This window comes from Peromyscus eremicus, chromosome 4 (assembly GCF_949786415.1).
Source record: "Peromyscus eremicus chromosome 4, PerEre_H2_v1, whole genome shotgun sequence".
Classification (NCBI taxonomy): Eukaryota; Metazoa; Chordata; class Mammalia; order Rodentia; family Cricetidae; genus Peromyscus; species Peromyscus eremicus.
In genome coordinates, this window is record NC_081419.1 from 4,355,767 (window position 1) to 4,373,603 (window position 17,837).

Sequence of the window (17,837 nt, forward strand, 5' to 3'; positions counted from 1 at the left end):
GCCCGAAACAGGTAGTTTCCTTTCCTGGCAGGTTATGCCAAGGTACACAGCCACACCCTCTGGGTGAGGGTACACAGGAGGTCACCGTGTTCCTCACGTGGTGGGAAGCTGGGTGAATTACTCGGGTGGGGGAGGGTAGAATCTTGACAGGTATGACTGCTGACTAGTAGTGACCCCAGGAAAAGGAATGTGTCTTGGACTTTAAAGTATTTTTTTGTTTTTGATTTTTCGAGACAGGGTTTCTGTGTAGCTGGCCTTGAACTCTCAGAGATCCGCCTGCCTCTGCCTCCTGAGTGCTGGGATTAAAGGCATGCACCACCACTGCCCAGCTTGGACTTCAAATTATTGTCACAGTCTTAAGTTACAGTGAGCCCTGCCTGAACTGGGGACTAGTCAGAACCCAAGGCCACATCCGATAGTTCCTTTCTGCATCCCGACTGCTGTAGGACAGCTGATGGGTGTGTGAGGCTGGGCTGAGTTGAGCTTCAGGACCTTCTCAGACCTCTCCTGGCCTGAAGATGACTCATGTGCCCTTGGGAGCCTGCCATTTAGTAGCATGGTGACATTAGCTCCTCTGAACAGGTTTTGTGTGAAAACTAGTACATGCTACAGGCCCTGCCAGGTGACCACACAGGTCGGTCAGGCCATGAAGCACTTCCTTCACAGATATGACAGCCTCCCAGCCCCACATTCCAAGCACATGTGTACCCAGGGACTTGGGCAGGTGTCAGGGTTGGGGACAGTATATCGCTTCCCTAGCCCACCTCCAGTGAGCATTTGCCTCTGATGACAGGGCCCTGCTTGCTTACCCCTCCTGTTGAGTTCGGCGCAGCTTTCCGATCTGCAGCCCCCACTGTGCGTGGACTGGGGGAGCCGGGACCCACTAGGGTCCGGCCCCATCCCTGGCTCAGCACCAAGGTTGGGGCTGGTCCTCAGCCCTCTGAGCCCTGCTTGAGGACTTCTCTTGGCTTCCCCGGGAGCATACTGGCCCATTGGCTATTTGGACAGCAGCTCTCGGAACCAGCTAGAGGATGGCCGTGCCGGGCATCTGTCCCCTACTTGCCCCTCAGTGGAAACTGTCTTCACCAGCACTTCTTGCCTTTATTGATCGCCTGAATAGTCACATTATGTAACCATGAATGTAGTTCTGGAATCGAGCTGAATGGAAGCAAGAAGGCTGGGGCAAGAGTCACCAGAAAGAGCGTGGCAGCCGGGAGATGGCACCTTGAGGTGGAGTGATGGAGGCGAGGCCTCCAGTGTCCCTTTGGCTACAAAGACTTGACCCTCAGCCTCGGGGAGGCTGAGAGCCACTCAGCGCTAGATAATCCTGACTCCTGGTCCTTGGGCGTTTATGGATGAAGACAGATTTCAGCTGGGCTGTGGAGACGGTAGCTATTGGTCAGGGCTGAGGAAAGGAACTCTTCACGGCTCCTGCTGTGAGGAGGGATGGGCTAGACTGGTTCCCTTCCCTGGGACTCATGTTGGTGGATGACATGTTGAGGACCTGGGCCTTAGTCTTGTTCAGCCTCTGAACTCAACTCTGGCACTTGGGCTATGGCAGGTGCTGAGGACAGGACCTGAAAGGCACTTGGCTTGGACTTTGGGGCCCTGCTAGAGACATTGCCTGGCTCAGTGAAATTGGAGGGCACAGGAGCCAAGGAGCTGAGCCATGGCAGGTGTCCATCCCAAAGAGGGCTTGGCTGTGGTGCTGGCAGGCATTGGCCTGGGCTCAGAGCTTGGCCCTGGGGTGGTTCTGCAGCAGAGTGCGCATGTCCAGCAAAGCCTTCTCCAAGTAGTGAGACATGCGCGCAGCATTGGTCTCGGCACAGCTGTTGTAGGCCGACACGGAAAAGTTGATGTGGGCCTCCATGGGGTTGTAGCAGATGCCATAACCATCTGGGACCACCGGTCCGAAGCACATGACGCAGTCTGTCTTGGCAGGCACCTGGGGACAGCAGGTTCAAAGCGTTCATCCCCAGGCCTGCGGTGGCCCTCCTGCCCCTTGGTGTACCAGTCTGCCCCTCTGCATCCACTCCTCCCTTGCTCTTTCCCTTTCTCCGTGGGGTGAGCTTTCCTTCACATTCCTGGAGGGAGCGGTGGTGCTCCCTGTGCACTCCTCTGGCCCCCAGCACCGCCCTGGGGCCATCACTGCCTGTGCTTATCCATAGATACTGGGAGCTTCCTGGGACTACGGCTTGTCCCCAGCTGTGTCCAGCACCCAGCGCACGCACGTTAGTTGGTACTGATCAGGTAGTCATTTACAAACGGCCATGAAAGAGTGGAAGAGGTCTCCTAAGAGGCCTGAGCCTTCCCATGCTTGTCACGGCAGTGTCTGCCCTGAGCTCCTGCTTGGGAACTCAGTTGCTTTGGCAGTGAGCCTGTGGTGACCTGTGTGGTCCAGCTGCAGTGGGTTCTAAAGATCATTTATATTGTATATATTGTGTATGCCTGAGAGTGTGTCACATGTATGTGTGTGCCCACAGAGGCCAGAAGACATCAGATAACCCAGAACCAAAGCTATAGGTGGTTGTACACAACCTGATGAGGGTGCTGAGAACTGAGCCCGAGTCGTCTGGAAGAACAGCAAGTGTTCTTAGCCATCTGTCCAGCCCCTGCCAGTGGGTGCCAGTCCCCCTACCCAGGGGCACCCGAGGCGGTGGCCTACCTGGCTGGTAGAAAGGTTGAAGTGCATAGCAATGGCATAGGACGTGTCCATGAAGATGTCGGGCATGCTCACCAGATCCTCAATGGCTTGCAGCTTCAGTCCCAGCAGGTGCCGGTCAAAGCCCTCTCCTCGGATGGCCTGTGGGTGGGGAACTGTAAGGGCAGGTGCTGCAGGGTCACATCCCTGCCCTCCTCAGGGGTCTGTGGCAGTGCTGCCCCTTCCAGCCCCTGGTCTCTCAGAACCATGAGGCCCAGGTGTCCAGTCAGAGGAGTCCTCACCTCCAGATGGGGAAACCAGGGACAGAAAGGAGCAGACAACTGCCCAGGGCGGCAGAAGAGTGAAGAGTGTAAAACATAAGCTCTCGCCAAGTGGTGGTGGCGCACGCCTTTAGTCTCAGCACTTGGGAGGCAGAGGCAGGTGGTTCTGTGTGTTCGAGGCCAGCCTGGTCTACAGAGCGAGTCCAGGACAGCCAGGGCTACACAGAGAAACCATCTCGAAAACCAAAAACCAAAGCAAAACAAAAACCCAACAAAACATGAGCTCTGGTAATGAGTGGTGCAGTGAGGGCTAGATAGTGTTAGATGTAAGATGAGCAGTGTCTGCATATGCTATGTACAAGGTCAGGGCCTGTACAGGCTGTGTAATAGATGTGTCTGTGCATGTTGGGTAATACGGAGCAGTGTGCCCTTCATATGACAGGTAGTATCTGTGCATGCCTTGTAGAATGGGCACACTGTACCTGCTGATGCCCAGACCACCACCTTCCTCACTGTAGCGTTAGCTGCTGGAGAACAGGGGAGATGCCATCTGTTGGGTCATCAGGAAGAATGCACAACCCAAGATCTGACGGCATGTGCTCAATTTCATCACGGAACTGGGAGCAGGGCAGTGGCTAGGTTGAACCAACTTCAAATGGTGACATTAACTAATTTTTAAATTTATTTTTATTTTGTGTGCATTAGTGTTTTATCTGCATGTATGTCTGTGTGAGAGTGTTGGAATCTGGAGTTGCAGACAGTTGTGAGCTGACATGTGGGTGCTGGGAATTAAACCCAGGTCCTCTGGAAGATCAGTCAGTGCTCTTAACCACTGAGCCATCTCTTCAGCCTGACAATATTAATTTAAAAGGAGAGAGTCCCAGGGGCTTCAGAGCTCTGGGAAGAGGCAGTTCTTACCAGGAATGGACAGGAAGATGGACAGACAGGCAGGGGTGGTAATGGACAAAAAGGAAGGAGAGTGGGGCTCACTCACTCGGTCAGTGTAGGCTCTGTGGGCCTGCACGGCCTTCCGAAGCAGCTCCACCTTCTCGTGCTCCTGGGGGGGTGGGAACAGAGGAAGCTGAAGTGTTGTCTCTCCCACGTTAACAGCTCACTCTGCACCCAGCACCACAGCAAGTACTGAGCTCTTCATTCTCTAGAGCCCAGTATTCGCTGGGCTAAGAGTGGGCAGCTGGCTGGCTGGCTTCTCTTATGAATGGATGGATACATGGTTTTGCCTTGGCTGCCAGAAAACTCAGAACTAAATTCATGGTTCCATCTTCTGTTAAGTGCCCTTTGCCCACTGTGGGGCTGAAATACCATGGAGGTGCAATCCATTTGCACAGAGAGAGAACAGGAAAGGAAGATGACCCGGTACAGCCTACCCACCCTGTCCCAGACCTCTCACCGGCACATTAGAGTCATCCATGCCTTTGACAAAGGCCAGTGAGTCCATGGAGGCTGAGCGGATAGTGTCAGTGCGGCCCAGGTGAAACATGCGCAGAGAAGCACTTTCATATGTGGCACATGAGTGTCCATAGATCCTGGATGGGAGGTGGGTCTCAGTATGTCCCCTCTCCACAGCAGGCTGCCTGCAGCTCCCTCCCCTCTTCCCCTGGGGGCAGGTGGTCAGGCAGGGCGCACCTGTAGTATGCCAGCTGCAGGGCTAGCTGGATGAAGGCATCAGGGCTTAGCTTCTCTGACTTGGGGAAGTCCTTTCCAAAGTGATGGAATACCAGCATCACGATGTCCAGGTCCTGGATCATGCTGGGGTGGATGTGCAGGAGGCACGGGTGAGAAGCGGGCACCTGGCAGCCTTGCAGCTGGCCCTCCCCTAACAAGACCCAGTATGCACTCACATGCTGATGTTCTGCTTGGCTTTCTCGATGTCATTCTTGACCTCAGGGGTTATGTTGAACCGCAGCTTCTTGGGCATGGGCAAGGGCACCATAGGAGACCGCACAAGGTCAGGCTTTTTCCTGCATGGGAGAGGGGGCTTCAGGCTCATGCTGGTGTTACTGAAGCCCGAGTGTTCCTGGGATTGAGGTGGAAAAGATGAGTTCCTGAAGCTAGGGGGTTGGAGGTTCACAGATCATAGGTTAGCTCTTGTGAAACTGATTTCACTCCAGCTTTCAAGATGCCAGATGGAAGCCAGATGTGCTGGCATACCTAAGTGTTCCCGCTCAGGTGGCAGAGGCAGGTGGATCTCTGTGAGTTTGAGGCCAGCCTGGATCATAAGCAAGTCCCAGGACAACCATGCTATAGGGAGACCCTGTTTTTTTTCTTTCTTTTTGAACAGGGTTTCTCTGTATGGTCCTGGCTGTCCTGGAATTTGCTCTGTAGACCAGGCTGGCCTTGAACTCAGAGATCCACCTGCCCCTGCCTCCCAGGTGCTGGGATTAAAGGTGTGTGTTACCACAACTGGCGTGCTCTGCTCTTCTAGAGGTTCTGAGTTCAATTCCCAGCAATCACCTGGCATCTCACAACCATCTATAATGGGATCCAATGTCCTTTTTTGGTGTGCAGGCATACATGCAGACAAAGTACCCATATACATAAAATACATAAACAAGGGCTGGAGAGATGGCTCAGAGGTTAAGAGCACTGACTGCTCTTCCAGAGGTCCTGAGTTCAATTCCCAGCAACCACATGGTGGCTCACAACCATCTGTAATGAGATCTGGTGCCCTCTTCTGTATACATAATAAATAAATAAATCTTTAAAAAAAATACATAGCCGGGCGGTGGTGGCGCACGCCTTTAATCCCAGCACTTGGGAGGCAGAGCCAGGCGAATCTCTGTGAGTTCGAGGCCAGCCTGGGCTACCAAGTGAGTCCCAGGAAAGGCGCAAAGCTACACAGAGAAACCCTGTCTCGAAAAACCAAAACCAAAAAAAAAAAAAAAATACATAAACAAACCTTAAAAAAAATTCTAAACTGGGTGGTGGTGATGCACACCTTTAATCCTAGCACTCTGGAAGCAGAGGCAGATAGATCTCTGAGTTTGAGACCAGCCTGGTTTACAGAGCGAGTTCCAGAATGGCCAGGGCTACACAGAGAAACCCTGTCTCTCTTTTTTTTTTTTTGAGACAGGGTTTCTCTATGTAGTTTTGGTGCCTGTCCTGGATCTCGCTCTATAGACCAGACTGGCCTCGAACTCACAGAGATCTGCCTGGTTCTGTTTCCCAAGTGCTGGGATTAAAGGTGTGCACATCACTGCCTGACTTGAGAAACCCTATCTTAAAAAAAAAAAAAAAAAAAAAGGGGGGGGGAACTGGAGAGATGGCTCAGTGATTAAGAGCACTGGCTACTCTTCCAGAGGACCCAGGTTCAATTCCCAGTACCCACATGGCAGCTCACAACTGTCTGTAACTCCTGTTCTAGGAGATCTGATACCCTCACACAGACATACATGCATATAAAACACCAATGTACATAAAATACAAATAAATAAATTATATTTAAAAAATCTTCTAAAAGACAGAGATGGACAGACAGACTGACCTGACTTGACTCTGGTACAAATGAGAGTGATATACCACAGGCTAGGTCTGTCACCTGCATACCACCTGCCACCAGGAACTGGGGTAGGAAGAAGCTGAGACCATACTCACGTATACTCCATGACATGATCCACAAGGGCGACAATGGGGGGCCCTTCGGCCGCTGCATGCTCATAAACCATCCCACAGGATCCATCTTCTGCCACAATGAACTGTGGGTGAGAGAGGACCCGTCTTATGATCCTGGAGGGTGGCTCTCACAGGGAGGGTCCCTGAAGCCATGCCAGTCCCTGTGCTGACCCACTCAGCATATTTGAGGCAGGTCCTCAGAAGCCCCGCCCCACCAGCAGTTCTGCTGTACCTGTGTTATGAGCACAGCGGAAGTCACACCCAGACTGCACCACTCTGACTGACCCAGACCGGCTCTGACATGCTCAAGGGTTATGCTGGGGGTGTCAGTGGCACGCAGGCCTGGTAATGACAGGCTGGTTGCCTGGTAATTACAGCAGCGTCCAGCCTCCTTTACAAGCAGGAGGGTGGAAAGTCTAGAGCCTGAGTGACCAAGCTTGGGGCCGCGGCCAGGCCGCACTTGCCTGCAGTGTCTTGTCGAACCAGCGGTTGCCACTGTTGAGCTTGCTGCCACCGCCGTGGAGCATCTGGCCGATGACATGGTTGCGGTAGACATCGTCGGAGACTCTGGGCACTGGCTTGTCCAGGCACACAGTGAAGATGCTCTTCTGAATGGAGCTCACCGACTCCCGGTTTACTTTGTCTATGGAGTTGGGGAGAGAGAAGGAGCCTCAGAGCCTGCTGCCTCCTGCCCTGAGCTCCTCTTGCCTCATACACCTCCGACCACCATTGGGGCCATGCTTGGGGTTCAGAATGTATGCTCAGAGCTTTGCTCTCAACAAAGCTCTACAGGTATCCCCCGTACTTCAAAGGGCAGGGCCCAATACCTGGCACACTACAGACACAGAAAAGCAGAAGCCCAGGGTCCCATGGAAAGCTGGTGTGACAGTAAGAGATCTAATACCAGCAATCTCTGACAGTGTCCATGGCCAGTATGGGATTTGATGGGAGTGGTTCTGGGAGCAGAGAGAATATGGGGAAGGGCACTTCAGCCAGAACACTTGTCTGAATCCAACTTGCTACTTCACAGGAAGAAACTACCCTCACCAACCTGAGCCTTGGTATTCTCATCTCTAAAATGGGCCAGTAACACCTGCTCCAAATTGAGAGGGTCAATGAAACAGTGGCTGCCAAGCCTCATGTTGGATCTATCTGGCATGTAAGGAAGCCCTTGCCCTGGAGGCACCTTTGATGAGGGTGTTGTAGGCCTTGGCCCAGGTGTTGCGGTGGTTGGAGGTAAGGATGCCAACGGGCTCTTTGTTAGTTTGCAGTGATGAATTCCAAATTTTCTCCAGTTGCACAAAGATCTGATCAGAGGTGAAGGGTGTCCCGTCACTGTGGTACACATCCAGCTCGAAGAACTGTGAGGCCCAGACACAGAAGAGAAGGGGCCTGGGTGATCTCAGACCGAGAATACCCACCAGCCCCCGCTGGCCTTGGCTGTGGCCTGGCCTTGACTGTGGCGGTCACAATCAGTGCAGCTTAGGGCCAGCGGAGGAGCTGGAGTTTTGCTGGGAGGGGCTGGGGCCCCTCAGAGCAGGCAGTGGTGCCCACCTGGTAGTTGTGCACCACGGTTATGTGCATGGGCGGCTTCTTTGTCTTTACGAAATTCACCACGGAGTCCTGCTTAAGGCCCGGCACGCGGCAGGAGGACAGGATCTGATAGTACTGATTCATGCACAGCGGCTTTCCCCCCAGGTACTCGACTGGCAGGGTCTCGCTGTGGGAGGACACAGGGAGGGGCCATTGGGCAAGTGATAGGGAAGAGGCTGGGGTAGACAGACACCTGCAAGCTCTACTTGGAACTGGGTGAGGGGCCTTCTCTTTAGCATGAGCAAGAGCCACTAGGGTTATAAGGAGGTCTTGAGGCCTGTACTTTCTAAGTATTGGGGCCCTGTTGAGTCTCCCACAGACTCCCTCCCTCTCCCTTTCTGAGCTTCAGTTTGCCACAGGCAACTGTGATCCATTTTGGCTGGAATGACAAGGTCACCAGGAGAGCCCTAGGAGCTGGAGCAGAAGACTTAAGTGTCCCCCCTCGTCCTCAACCCTTTCCAAGGCTGGGCCAATAGGAAATGAAAATGACATGGGCCTACTCAGTGCCCTGGCTGACACACTGGAAGTCCAGGCTAGAACCAGGGGCGGCTTTGGTATTAGGCAGATGTGGGCAAGGCGGTCAAGATGGGAGTGGGGCTGCTCACTTGTCAATCATGGACTTGAAATCCAACACACCCTCGATGAGTTTGGCAGCGAACCTAGAGGACGAAGCAGAGATGTGAAACTGTGGCCATCCAATGGAGAACACTAGCAGAGGGGTGCCTGCTGAGTAGGGGGTGAGTCAAGGTAGCCCCTATGGAATCACTGCTGCCCACTCAGTGTACTGAGGCCTGAGGAGTTCAAGGTGGACCCACAGCAGTGGGAGGCCCTTCTGAGCTTCTTTTCTTCACCTCCAGTGGGAGGGCTGCATCTGCTTCAGAGAAATGCTGGCCAGAGAGGACCTGGAAGGACCCAGGTGCTGCTCAACAGTGGCACACTGTGGCTAGATAAAAGGCCAGTGGTGACTGACACCTACCAAGGGCCTGAACCACAGTCTGAAGGGTCTTTTTTTTTTTTTTTTTTTTTTTTTTTTGGTTTTTCCGAGACAGGGTTTCTCTGTGCAGTTTTGGTGCCTGTCCTGGATCTCGCTCTGTAGCCCAGGCTGGCCTCAAACTCACAAAGATCCACCTGGCTCTGCCTCCCGAGTGCTGGGATTAAAGGTGTGTGCCACCACCACCCGGCCTGAAGGGTCTTTACATGGAGATTTGTTCCCTCAGTGAGATGGATAAGGGTCCCCTCCAGGATCCCAGGATCCCTGCTGCTAAGCGCCTCTCTCTTCTGAGCCTACATTCCCATGACACTGTTGTCAACCTGTTCTTCCTCCTTGGATTATCTGGGTTAGGAAGAGGGGTTTCCTGGCTCATACCAACTATTCCCCAATGCCTGAGGCCATCTCTGGCCCCAGTATGGGCTGGCTGGATTTCCAGAAGGCACTGGTCCCTTCATCATTTGTGCGTATGCATTGCTAGAGATGGAACTCAGGATCTGATGTATGCTAGGCAATCAGCCAAGCACTGAGCCACACTTCTGTCTTGCTCTCCCTCCTGGCTTCTCTGTATTCTTGCCCTGGTCTCTTGAGAGAAGCTGGTGGCAGTATTGAGTGGCAGGCTCCTGAAGATCCCTGCTGCTAGTATTTTTATCTCTGGTAGGACTGGAACAGGGGCCAGGGCAGGTGACATGGCTGAATGTGGAAAAGGGGACTGTGTATAAAGGTCACTGTGTGGCTAGCTAAGAAAAGTGGGAGGGACTCATGGCAAGGTTGGAGGGTGAATGGTTCCAAAGCCTCGGCACTGGAAACCTGGCCTCTTAACTTGAGCTGTGGCCAGGGAGAAGGTCCCCTCACTGTTCTGAGCTTCAGTTTCCCGTCTGTAAGACGAGGCTGTGGTGGGAAAAGCACAGGGGTGAGGCCTTCCCAGTTTCCTAGGGAACAGACTGGAGGGCTCTGGAAACGCACAGGGCCCTGACCACTGGCACTGCCCCGCCTTGTGCCAGTCTCAGACACTCACCGGAGCTGCCCCTGCAGATCCACGAAGTCCTGCTTGGGCAGCATCACTCCTGGGCTGGAGCAGATGACCACGGGCTGGCGGTACTGGAGATAGGCCGTCTTCAGCCACCACTCCGACAGCTGGGCAAGGGACAGAGTTTGTCAGGAGTGCAGACGGTCCCGGTGCCCCTTCCTGCCCAGGACTACGGGCCTAGCTGGCCCTGTGTCCTTCGGCCTCTCTGCAGGACAGTCTCCCAGCGAATGCTGAGGTCCACAGTACCCTTCCCTACCTCCTTCTACCCAGCATCTCCCCCTGAGCCTGAGCAAACAGCATTGCCAGAGTGACCTGGGAGAGAAGACTGGAAGCAAACCTGGCCAGGGAATAAACGAGTGAGTAGCTTTCCTCTAGTTTCTTTCTGTGTCTATGTGTGCTGGGGAGGCTTGAACCCAGGACCTCACACACATGCTAATAATACGCACGTTTGGTCACTGAACTATACCCTTCCTTTATCTTTCAAATTTCCTGTCAATGATTATAATACACTAGTAAATAAAAATGCATCCCTAGATATGTAGAATAAAATAGAAGGAATGACATATAACAACAACAACAACTACTACAATAATGCCCAGCAAGTGGGTTTGCAACTACCTCTGGTTGGTAATTGTCCGAGGAGCCAGCAACCTGCATCAGGGCCACCCACAGCAACTGGTCCTTCTCAGTGGCCTTAGACTAGGAGATGGACACTGGCAATCGTCAGGGAACTCCCTGAGAGGGTAAGTTACTGTAGCAGTGAGAGCATGTGCGTGGGTCCTTTTTCTGCCCCATGGATGGGGTCTCGCAGGGGGTCAACCATAGGCATGGTGTTATCCATACCCTTTAGCCTTCTGTGCTGATTACAACTTACAGTAAGTTTAGAGTAGGTGTTTGTCCCCAACAACTTCTACCTATTCCCCCCTTCATTATTTATTTATTTATTTATTTATTTATTTATTTATTTATTTAGACAGAGGTCTCACCATGTACCCCTGGCTGGCCTAGAACTGTGCAGATTAGGCTGACCTTGAACTCACAGAGATCTGCACCTCTGTCTCCCATGTACTAGGCATGTGCCACCATGCTACAACAGATACAACTATCTTTTGGAGGTTGCTAAACCTCTCGAGACCTCAGCCTCTCAGTGTGCTCCACACCCATCCCAAATAGCAGCAGGATGTGTCTACACAGCACACAGACTCTTTGTGGAGTGGCTGGCCTGTGGCATCAGGCCACTCGCCCTGGGCCCTTGGCAAGAGGGAAGGGAAGGTGACTTGCCACAGGCTGGCTAACACATGACTGCCACCTGCTGATTCATAGCCAAGGACTGGACCCCCTGAAGTATCCAGGCCTTCTTGTGCATCTCAGGGTCTTCCTGAGAGCTACTCTGAGAATCTGGACTCTGGTCTGCCTCTCTGGTCGCAGTTCCCTCATCTGTTGGAAGGAGACAGACAAGGGCTCCCTCTCAGCCAGGGGCCTTCACACCGCAGGGATTGCAGGAGTCCCTGGCTGCAGTCTAGAAGACAAGGAAGAAGGTGCCCTTTGGTAGCAGCAGCAACGCTTCAAGGGCCCTTGAGTGGAGAGTGGGTGGTCTTACTCTAGTTGGCTCAACAAAGTCAGAAAGCCACCCTACCCCAGAATCTCTAAGGTCCTGACTTCAAGAGTCTAAGGCCCTGGCCTGCTAAGACTCAGCAATTGATTGTCCCTAACTACTTCCCACTTCCTACACGGGGCTCCAGACTCCACTGAGGCCCACCCATCCAAGGTACTTCCCATTTCCTATTCCAGTCAGCCCAGATCTGTGGGTCAGTCAGCCCAGATCTGTGGGTCTGCCTCCACAGATTCTGTATCTACAGATCCCACCAGCTCAGGTGAAGAATTTGAAAAACAAAAACTGTATCCATACTGAACACATAGGCCTTTTATTTTTTGATAATTATCCCTTAAACTCTACAGGATACTTATTAACCCAACATTTACGCTGTGTTGGATATTACATCATCTGGAAATGACTTAGGGTGTATGGGAGCAGGTATTTAGTGAGACAAAATACTGAACTACCTAAGGGACTTGAACATCCGTAGATATTGGTATCTGTGGGGTCATGGAACCAATGGATACTGAGGGTGACTGCTTTTCACCCAGTTCAGGCTGTCCCCTAGAGCCAGCTTCTTCCTTGGGCTTCATATGAGAACCTTCTTCTCCCCAGGTGCTTTAAAAGGGACCGTCCCACCCTCAGCCCCACTGTGTTAGCAAATGCCATTCAGTCCTGGAGCTCATGACTCCCTGTCTCCCTGTGCCAGGCCCGGCCTTGAGCACCCCTCTAGGTCAAGGTGTGGGTCTCTTCATTGCCTCTGGCTCCTGCTCTGCTTTCTTCTTAGCAGCTGAGCTATGGGTTTTTACAAATCTTTGTGTATAATGTGAATACAGAAATATGTACCATGTAACAGTGTAGCTGTGTTTTGCAAATTGAACTAATCTAAGTGATTAGACCCAGAACCGGGAGGGAGCGTGTACAGCAACCTCAGGCTCACACAAATCCCCTGCCTCAGGCTGTCCCACCAAAGTCAAGTCAACATTCCTTCCCCTTGACTGCCCATCCTGCTCTGAACACATTCTGTCCCAGGCTCTCTCCCAAAGCAGGCCATATTGTTGCTACCTTTGCCCTCAAACCCAATACCTTCTCCTCCCACCCTCCCTCTGACAGACACTGCCATCCATATCTGTGCCTCTTTCCCTCAGCCCTGGGAGTGGAACCCAGGCTGGCTAAGTGCTGTACCACAGAGCCACAACCCCAGCCAGCATGACCTTTAAAAAACTCCATGTAATTTCTCTGCTTACCATGACTTCACCTACTGCTTTACAGTCCTGTTTCTGCCTTTCTCCCTCCACCCTCATGACTGAATATCAGCTGAGAGGCTACAACCAGGGTCTTTGTGCCCACCCTGCTCTTGCTGAGGGTAATTACTCAGAGAAACCCTGTCAAGCAAACAAATGGGAATGCCAGAGCGACTGGTATGAGGAGACTATGGGCATACAGCCAGCAACAAGCAACCTGAAGGATGCTCTGGAGGACCCAGGCCCAGGGACCACCAAGATGCCACCATCTCACTTACCCAGTTTTCCATTTTCTTGGCCCTGCGCTCCAGTCCCTTCTGCAGGCGCTCCCCTACACCCCCTGAGCTCTGAAATTCGTCCACCAGTTGCTTGGTGTGGGCCCACTCTTCCTCACTCACGATGGGCTGCAGTGCCTTGAGGTAATGGTCCAGGGATTGCTGGAGTGGGGGCACGGGCAGCCTCGGCAATGCATCCTGGTGGGCCTTGAAGCGACCAGAAACCCTCATCAAGGAGGAGGGCTTGAGGAGGCCCAGGGGCTTTACCTGAGGGAAGCAGAACAGCTTATTCATTCTCTCAGACTAAGCACAGCTCTCTCCAAACTGCAGTCCTGGGTGCTTATATGCCATCCCTGGGGGCAAAGACAGCCTAATGGGCGGTGCCTGCCCTGGATGCCCATCCCTTCAGGTTTAGGAGTCCCGCCTCTTAGGAGCCTAGAGGTGCAGGGAGGCTAGGAAAGGGCGGGGGTGGGGTGGGGCAGGGATGAACAACACTGTAAGGGGGCCTCATGCCTGTCAGGATGCACAAGACCCATCATCCTTCTTGCCCTGGGCAGAAAAGTCAGCCAGCAGAGAGGTGGCAACCGGCCCTCTAAGCTGAGGTCCCCAACTTCCTTTCCCTCCACCCTTTCCATTTGAGAAATAGGAAGGAATTGGAAACGGGAGAACCAGACAGGGACAGCACCTCTGGGCTTTCTCTTCAATGTGCGGTGATGGTAAGGGTGTGGGGCAATGCTGCAGCAAGAGCTGAGTAGCCTGGCATGGAGGGAGAGGTGACAGAGAGAGAGGTGGAGAGTCCAGGAGACTCGGAAGTGGCAGAAAGGAAGGTAGGAAGGTCCCAGGCTGCTGGCACAGTGGCAGGCAAGCGGCAGAAGCTCCATTCCATACCTTCTCTCTCTGCTGCTCGTCCTCCATGGCAGGACTGAGGATGTGAGCCCTGTCTGTCTGCCTTGGCTGGATCTCTAAGCCTAACTGTGCTACCAATTGGACGAGCAGAAACTACCAAGAGGCAGCCACCTGCCTGGGCTGGAAAGAGAAGACAAGATCCACAATTCAGGGCTGAGGGAGCAGCGAGGCAGTAGCCACTGACATGGTGGCATCTAAGGCTGTAGCCGTGGTGACGACAGGATTGCAGCAGCTACCCTCCACTTCTCCCGACCTTCCAGAGGAGGAGGGATAGGGCAGCTGAGTGGGCTGGAAGTAGGCACCGGAGTAGGAGGAAGCCTGGAACTTTCTCCTTTCTTCTTTGGATGGGCCCAGAGCCAGGGAGGCAAGCCAAGAGGTATTAAAAAATCCACCTGTCAAGATCTTCAGTGATCTTTTTGATGTGGGAAAACTTGGCTGGAGGGTGGACTGGTTGTTAACCCGTGGCCCTGAAATCGGTCCTGTTTGGGACTGTGCAAGACAGGAGATGGCAGAAAAGGGCCACTAGTGGACAACAATTGCTACAAACCTTGCCATCTGTTTCCCTTCTAGACCTAGGGGCTTCTGGTGGTCACCCCTCCAACAAAATCTGTTGTTTGTTTTTCTGAACTCTAGATCATTCAGGTTGGGATCAAGAGTGTGTGGGTAGGGGTATGGGGTGTGTGTTGGGGGGGAGGCAGGAGTACTTTGGGTGTGAACAATAAACCAAAGGACCTAGTCTGGGGATTGGGCTAAATTGATTAGCAGAGCCACGGGATCTGAGTGTCTCCTGTGTCAGTTTCCCTAGCATTAAAGTGATTGTGCCAGTATGGTTGGTGGTCCCAGAGGACGATGTAAAAGCAGTCTGGTGGCCGGCGTACAGCTTTTGAAAAGGGAGAGGCAGGTCTCAGGTGCTGCTGGGACTCTTAGAAGAGTCTTGGTCTCAGCTGACGTGGTGCCCTTAGCTGCCAACCCAGTGTCGGAGATGGAGGCACAGTTAGTTCACGGCTGTGAACTACAGCTCGCTTGAATAAGAGAGGAAGGAGCACTGGGTAAGGATGGCAAAGGCCTTCCTGCCACCTCCTGCCTGTTCTGGGGACTTCCAGGACAAGTCTCCACCTGAGGTTCTTGGTCACATACAGTGGGGGAGGGTGAGCACCTGATGAACTCAAGGAGAATGACCAACTAGGTAGGCTTGGAGAAGTGACTCTGGTCGGGGCAAGGGCAACTGGGCCTGAGGCTGAGCCCTAGCCAGGAGCTCCTGACGGGTGTCTGAGTTAGCATAACAGAGTATGACGGAGAAGCGGGGTGTAAAGGTGAGAGAGGCTTGAACCTAGATTTCCCAGTGTTTTCCTGGGTCGTTGACAATGCGCACCACAGGTCTCGGGTTCAATCCCGCCCCTCATCTGGTCGGTCTGCTCTGCCCACCTTGCAGATCGCACCCTATCAGCCAGTGTGGGATTCTGAACCGACCGCCGTTTCCCCGCAACCCGCAGCCCTTGGCCCGCCTACCTTGCCCTGTCCGGAACCCTCCGGGGCGTACTCACCACGGTCCTGGCAGCAAAGGCTAACATCGTCCCGGTCTGTCTGCGGACACTCGGTCCGCTCCGCCCCTCGCGCTGGGCAAAGTCTGCACCGTAGTGGGGTCAGTGGGTTCCCCTCTCGGGCTCTAGGTTCAAGGTCACCAAGTCACGGCCGCCAGCCAGGAGAGGCGGCCCCGCGCCCACCGGGCCGGGCGGGCGGCCGGTGGAGCAGGACTCGCGGGGCGGAGCCTCGGCGGGTCGCAGTTCCAAGCCGCTAGTCGCGAGCCGAGGGCTGGCCGGAGCCTGGACGTGGTCACAGGGGGAGGGGCCTGTGGCGACAGGTCCCCGGCTCAGCCGTTAGAAGCCAGGCTTCCGTCACAGGTCACGACGGTGGCCACGGTCCCGCTCGCGCTCTCCGCCTCCGAATGCCACCAAAGCTGCCGAGGCGGCTGTGTGCGTCCATCAAGTCTGACTGGTGTCCTTGAACGTCACTCTTGGAGTCGCAGGAAAACATAACTATGTTGACAGAGGACTGTCTCAGATTCTCGGGGCTAGGCTCAGTGCCGTACACAGAGATGACAGGTGGCCTTGCCCCACACAAATATGGCTGCCACACCCACCCCACGAAGCCGGACGCCCCGCACAAATATGGCTGCCGCATCTGCAGTTGGCCCGCGGGCGGCAGCCGTTAGTGCGCATGCTCCCGGCGCCCCGCACCAAAATGGCCGCTGCGTGCGTCCGTCCGTACGGCGGCCCCGAGACGGCAGTTGGTGGGCATGCTCCCTGCGTGCCCCGCACTGGCATGGCTGCCGCCTTCACGAGAGTGACTGTAATTCTCGGCTTCCGGTCCTAGCCGGCCGGCGCTCATTTCTCTTCTGGAAGCTTAGTGGAGCCGGGGAAAGGCGCGCCGTGGACGGTGAGAGGGAGCTGCGAGCGTCCGCGCCGGCTGCTAACGGGGAAGATGGCTGAGGGCGAGCGGCAGCCGCCGCCAGGTAGGGCGGTTGGAGGGCCCCGGCGTGCGGGTAGGAAAGGGGTGTGGCTGGGGGGTCTCAGGAGCGTGGGGAGGTGCAGAGGCGTTAGAGGCGAAGCTGACGGCCTCCGAGGACTGGAAGGGCCAGGCCCGGGGCAGCAGGCGGGCGGCGGGGAGGGCGAGCGCACTGGGGAACCCGGGGCTGTCCGAGGGCCGGGCGGGCAGAGCGGTGGGGAAGGGCGGAGCGTGCTTAGGTAAAGCTCTTGACCTGGTGGCAGAGTTGCCTGGGGTCGGGGGCCAGAGGGATCGAGGAGGCTGCCTTCTTTATGAGGCTGCTCGAGTGGGCCCGGGCCTCGCTCACACGCCAGCCTCCTCCATGCCCTGCCCACCCTGCACCGTCTCCCTCCCTCCCTCCTGCAGGCCTGGCTCTGGGGTTTCAGTATCTATAGAGTTGAGAGAAACTCCCTGTGGTGTCTAAACCACTAATTTAAAAAAGCTGTTTGTGCAAGATGAGAGGGTTGGTGGCATCACCGTCTGTAACTTTTATTTACACTGTGGCCTCATTGTAGTTCATCTCAAGTAACTAGGGCAGAGGTACAGGCCGGTTCTTCCAGAAGAGACCCCCCTTTCCGGAAAAGAAAGCAGTTTGCTGACTCCATGGAGTTAAGAAGGTCCGGAAAATTCTTACAGAGAATGGATAGTTTGGCTAAACACAGCTTGTGTTTCGAAAGCGTTTGATGATCCTTCTGCCACACTTCGTATTTTGTGGCCCCAAAGAGAGTCTCACTCAGTAGGGAGAAATTTTGAAAACCAAAAGAGGCACCATTTCTGTGCCCCACTAAAATAGATGAGCACAGTGGAATTCAAAACCAGACATTTATTTTAAATTATTTCCAAACCTCTGTGAATGTGTTCTAATCAATTCTGACTGACTCCTTTTGAAATGAGTGTCCCTGAAAATGAGTAGGGAGGAGATGTTGGAGATCAGAACCTGTGCACTAAAACAAACAAACAAAAAAAATAACGTCATGGAGGTGATCTGTGACTTCTGGAAAGACTCAGGTCCTTGGAGGTAGCTCCTTTGAAGTTTGAAATAGTATTTATGTATTTGAAGGCAAGGTCTCACTATATGTATAGCTTTGACTGTCTTGGAACTCACCAT

At 53.9% G+C, this 17,837-nt stretch overlaps 2 protein-coding genes across 4 annotated transcripts in view; one reads left to right on the plus strand and one right to left on the minus strand.

The window, feature by feature from the left end:
- Positions 1-1,081: 1,081 nt before the first annotated feature.
- Positions 1,082-16,295, minus strand: Crat (carnitine O-acetyltransferase). Of its 2 annotated transcripts, none has more exons than XM_059259981.1 (14): positions 15,730-16,295; positions 13,283-13,486; positions 10,152-10,270; positions 8,751-8,804; positions 8,107-8,272; positions 7,739-7,913; positions 7,023-7,195; positions 6,535-6,641; positions 4,782-4,901; positions 4,567-4,689; positions 4,331-4,466; positions 3,917-3,979; positions 2,666-2,803; positions 1,082-1,945 (listed from the first exon to the last, which is right to left on the minus strand). In XM_059259981.1, the coding sequence occupies exons 1-14, from the start codon at positions 15,754-15,756 to the stop codon at positions 1,730-1,732; spliced, it is 1,821 nt and encodes a 606-aa protein (XP_059115964.1). In that variant the 5' UTR covers positions 15,757-16,295; the 3' UTR covers positions 1,082-1,729. The 2 variants fall into 2 exon arrangements, with proteins under 2 accessions (XP_059115964.1, XP_059115963.1); XM_059259980.1 differs by having other exon boundaries at positions 13,283-13,546.
- Positions 16,296-16,403: 108 nt separating this feature from the next.
- The window catches only part of Ptpa (protein phosphatase 2 phosphatase activator), a 29,989-nt gene continuing 28,555 nt past the window's right edge, over positions 16,404-17,837 (plus strand). Inside the window, exon 1 of one of the 2 annotated variants that reach the window (XM_059259984.1) lies at positions 16,404-16,697. In XM_059259984.1, the coding sequence (XP_059115967.1) occupies positions 16,667-16,697 (31 nt within the window). In that variant the 5' untranslated portion in view covers positions 16,404-16,666. The remainder of the gene's footprint in view (positions 16,698-17,837) is intronic. The other variant, XM_059259983.1, reaches the window with a different exon arrangement.

What these genes read in the sequence shown, in the direction of transcription:
- Crat (XM_059259980.1), bottom strand. Translation starts at nt 15,756, where the DNA reads ATGTTAGCCTTTGCTGCCAGGACCGTG. An exon ending in GATCTGCAGGGGCAGCTCCG is followed by an intron (nt 8,805 to 10,151) that starts GTGAGTGTCTGA and finishes TTCGTCCTCTAG; the next exon opens with GTTCGCTGCCAAACTCATCG. An exon ending in TTCAAGTCCATGATTGACAA is followed by an intron (nt 8,273 to 8,750) that starts GTGAGCAGCCCC and finishes GTCCTCCCACAG; the next exon opens with CGAGACCCTGCCAGTCGAGT.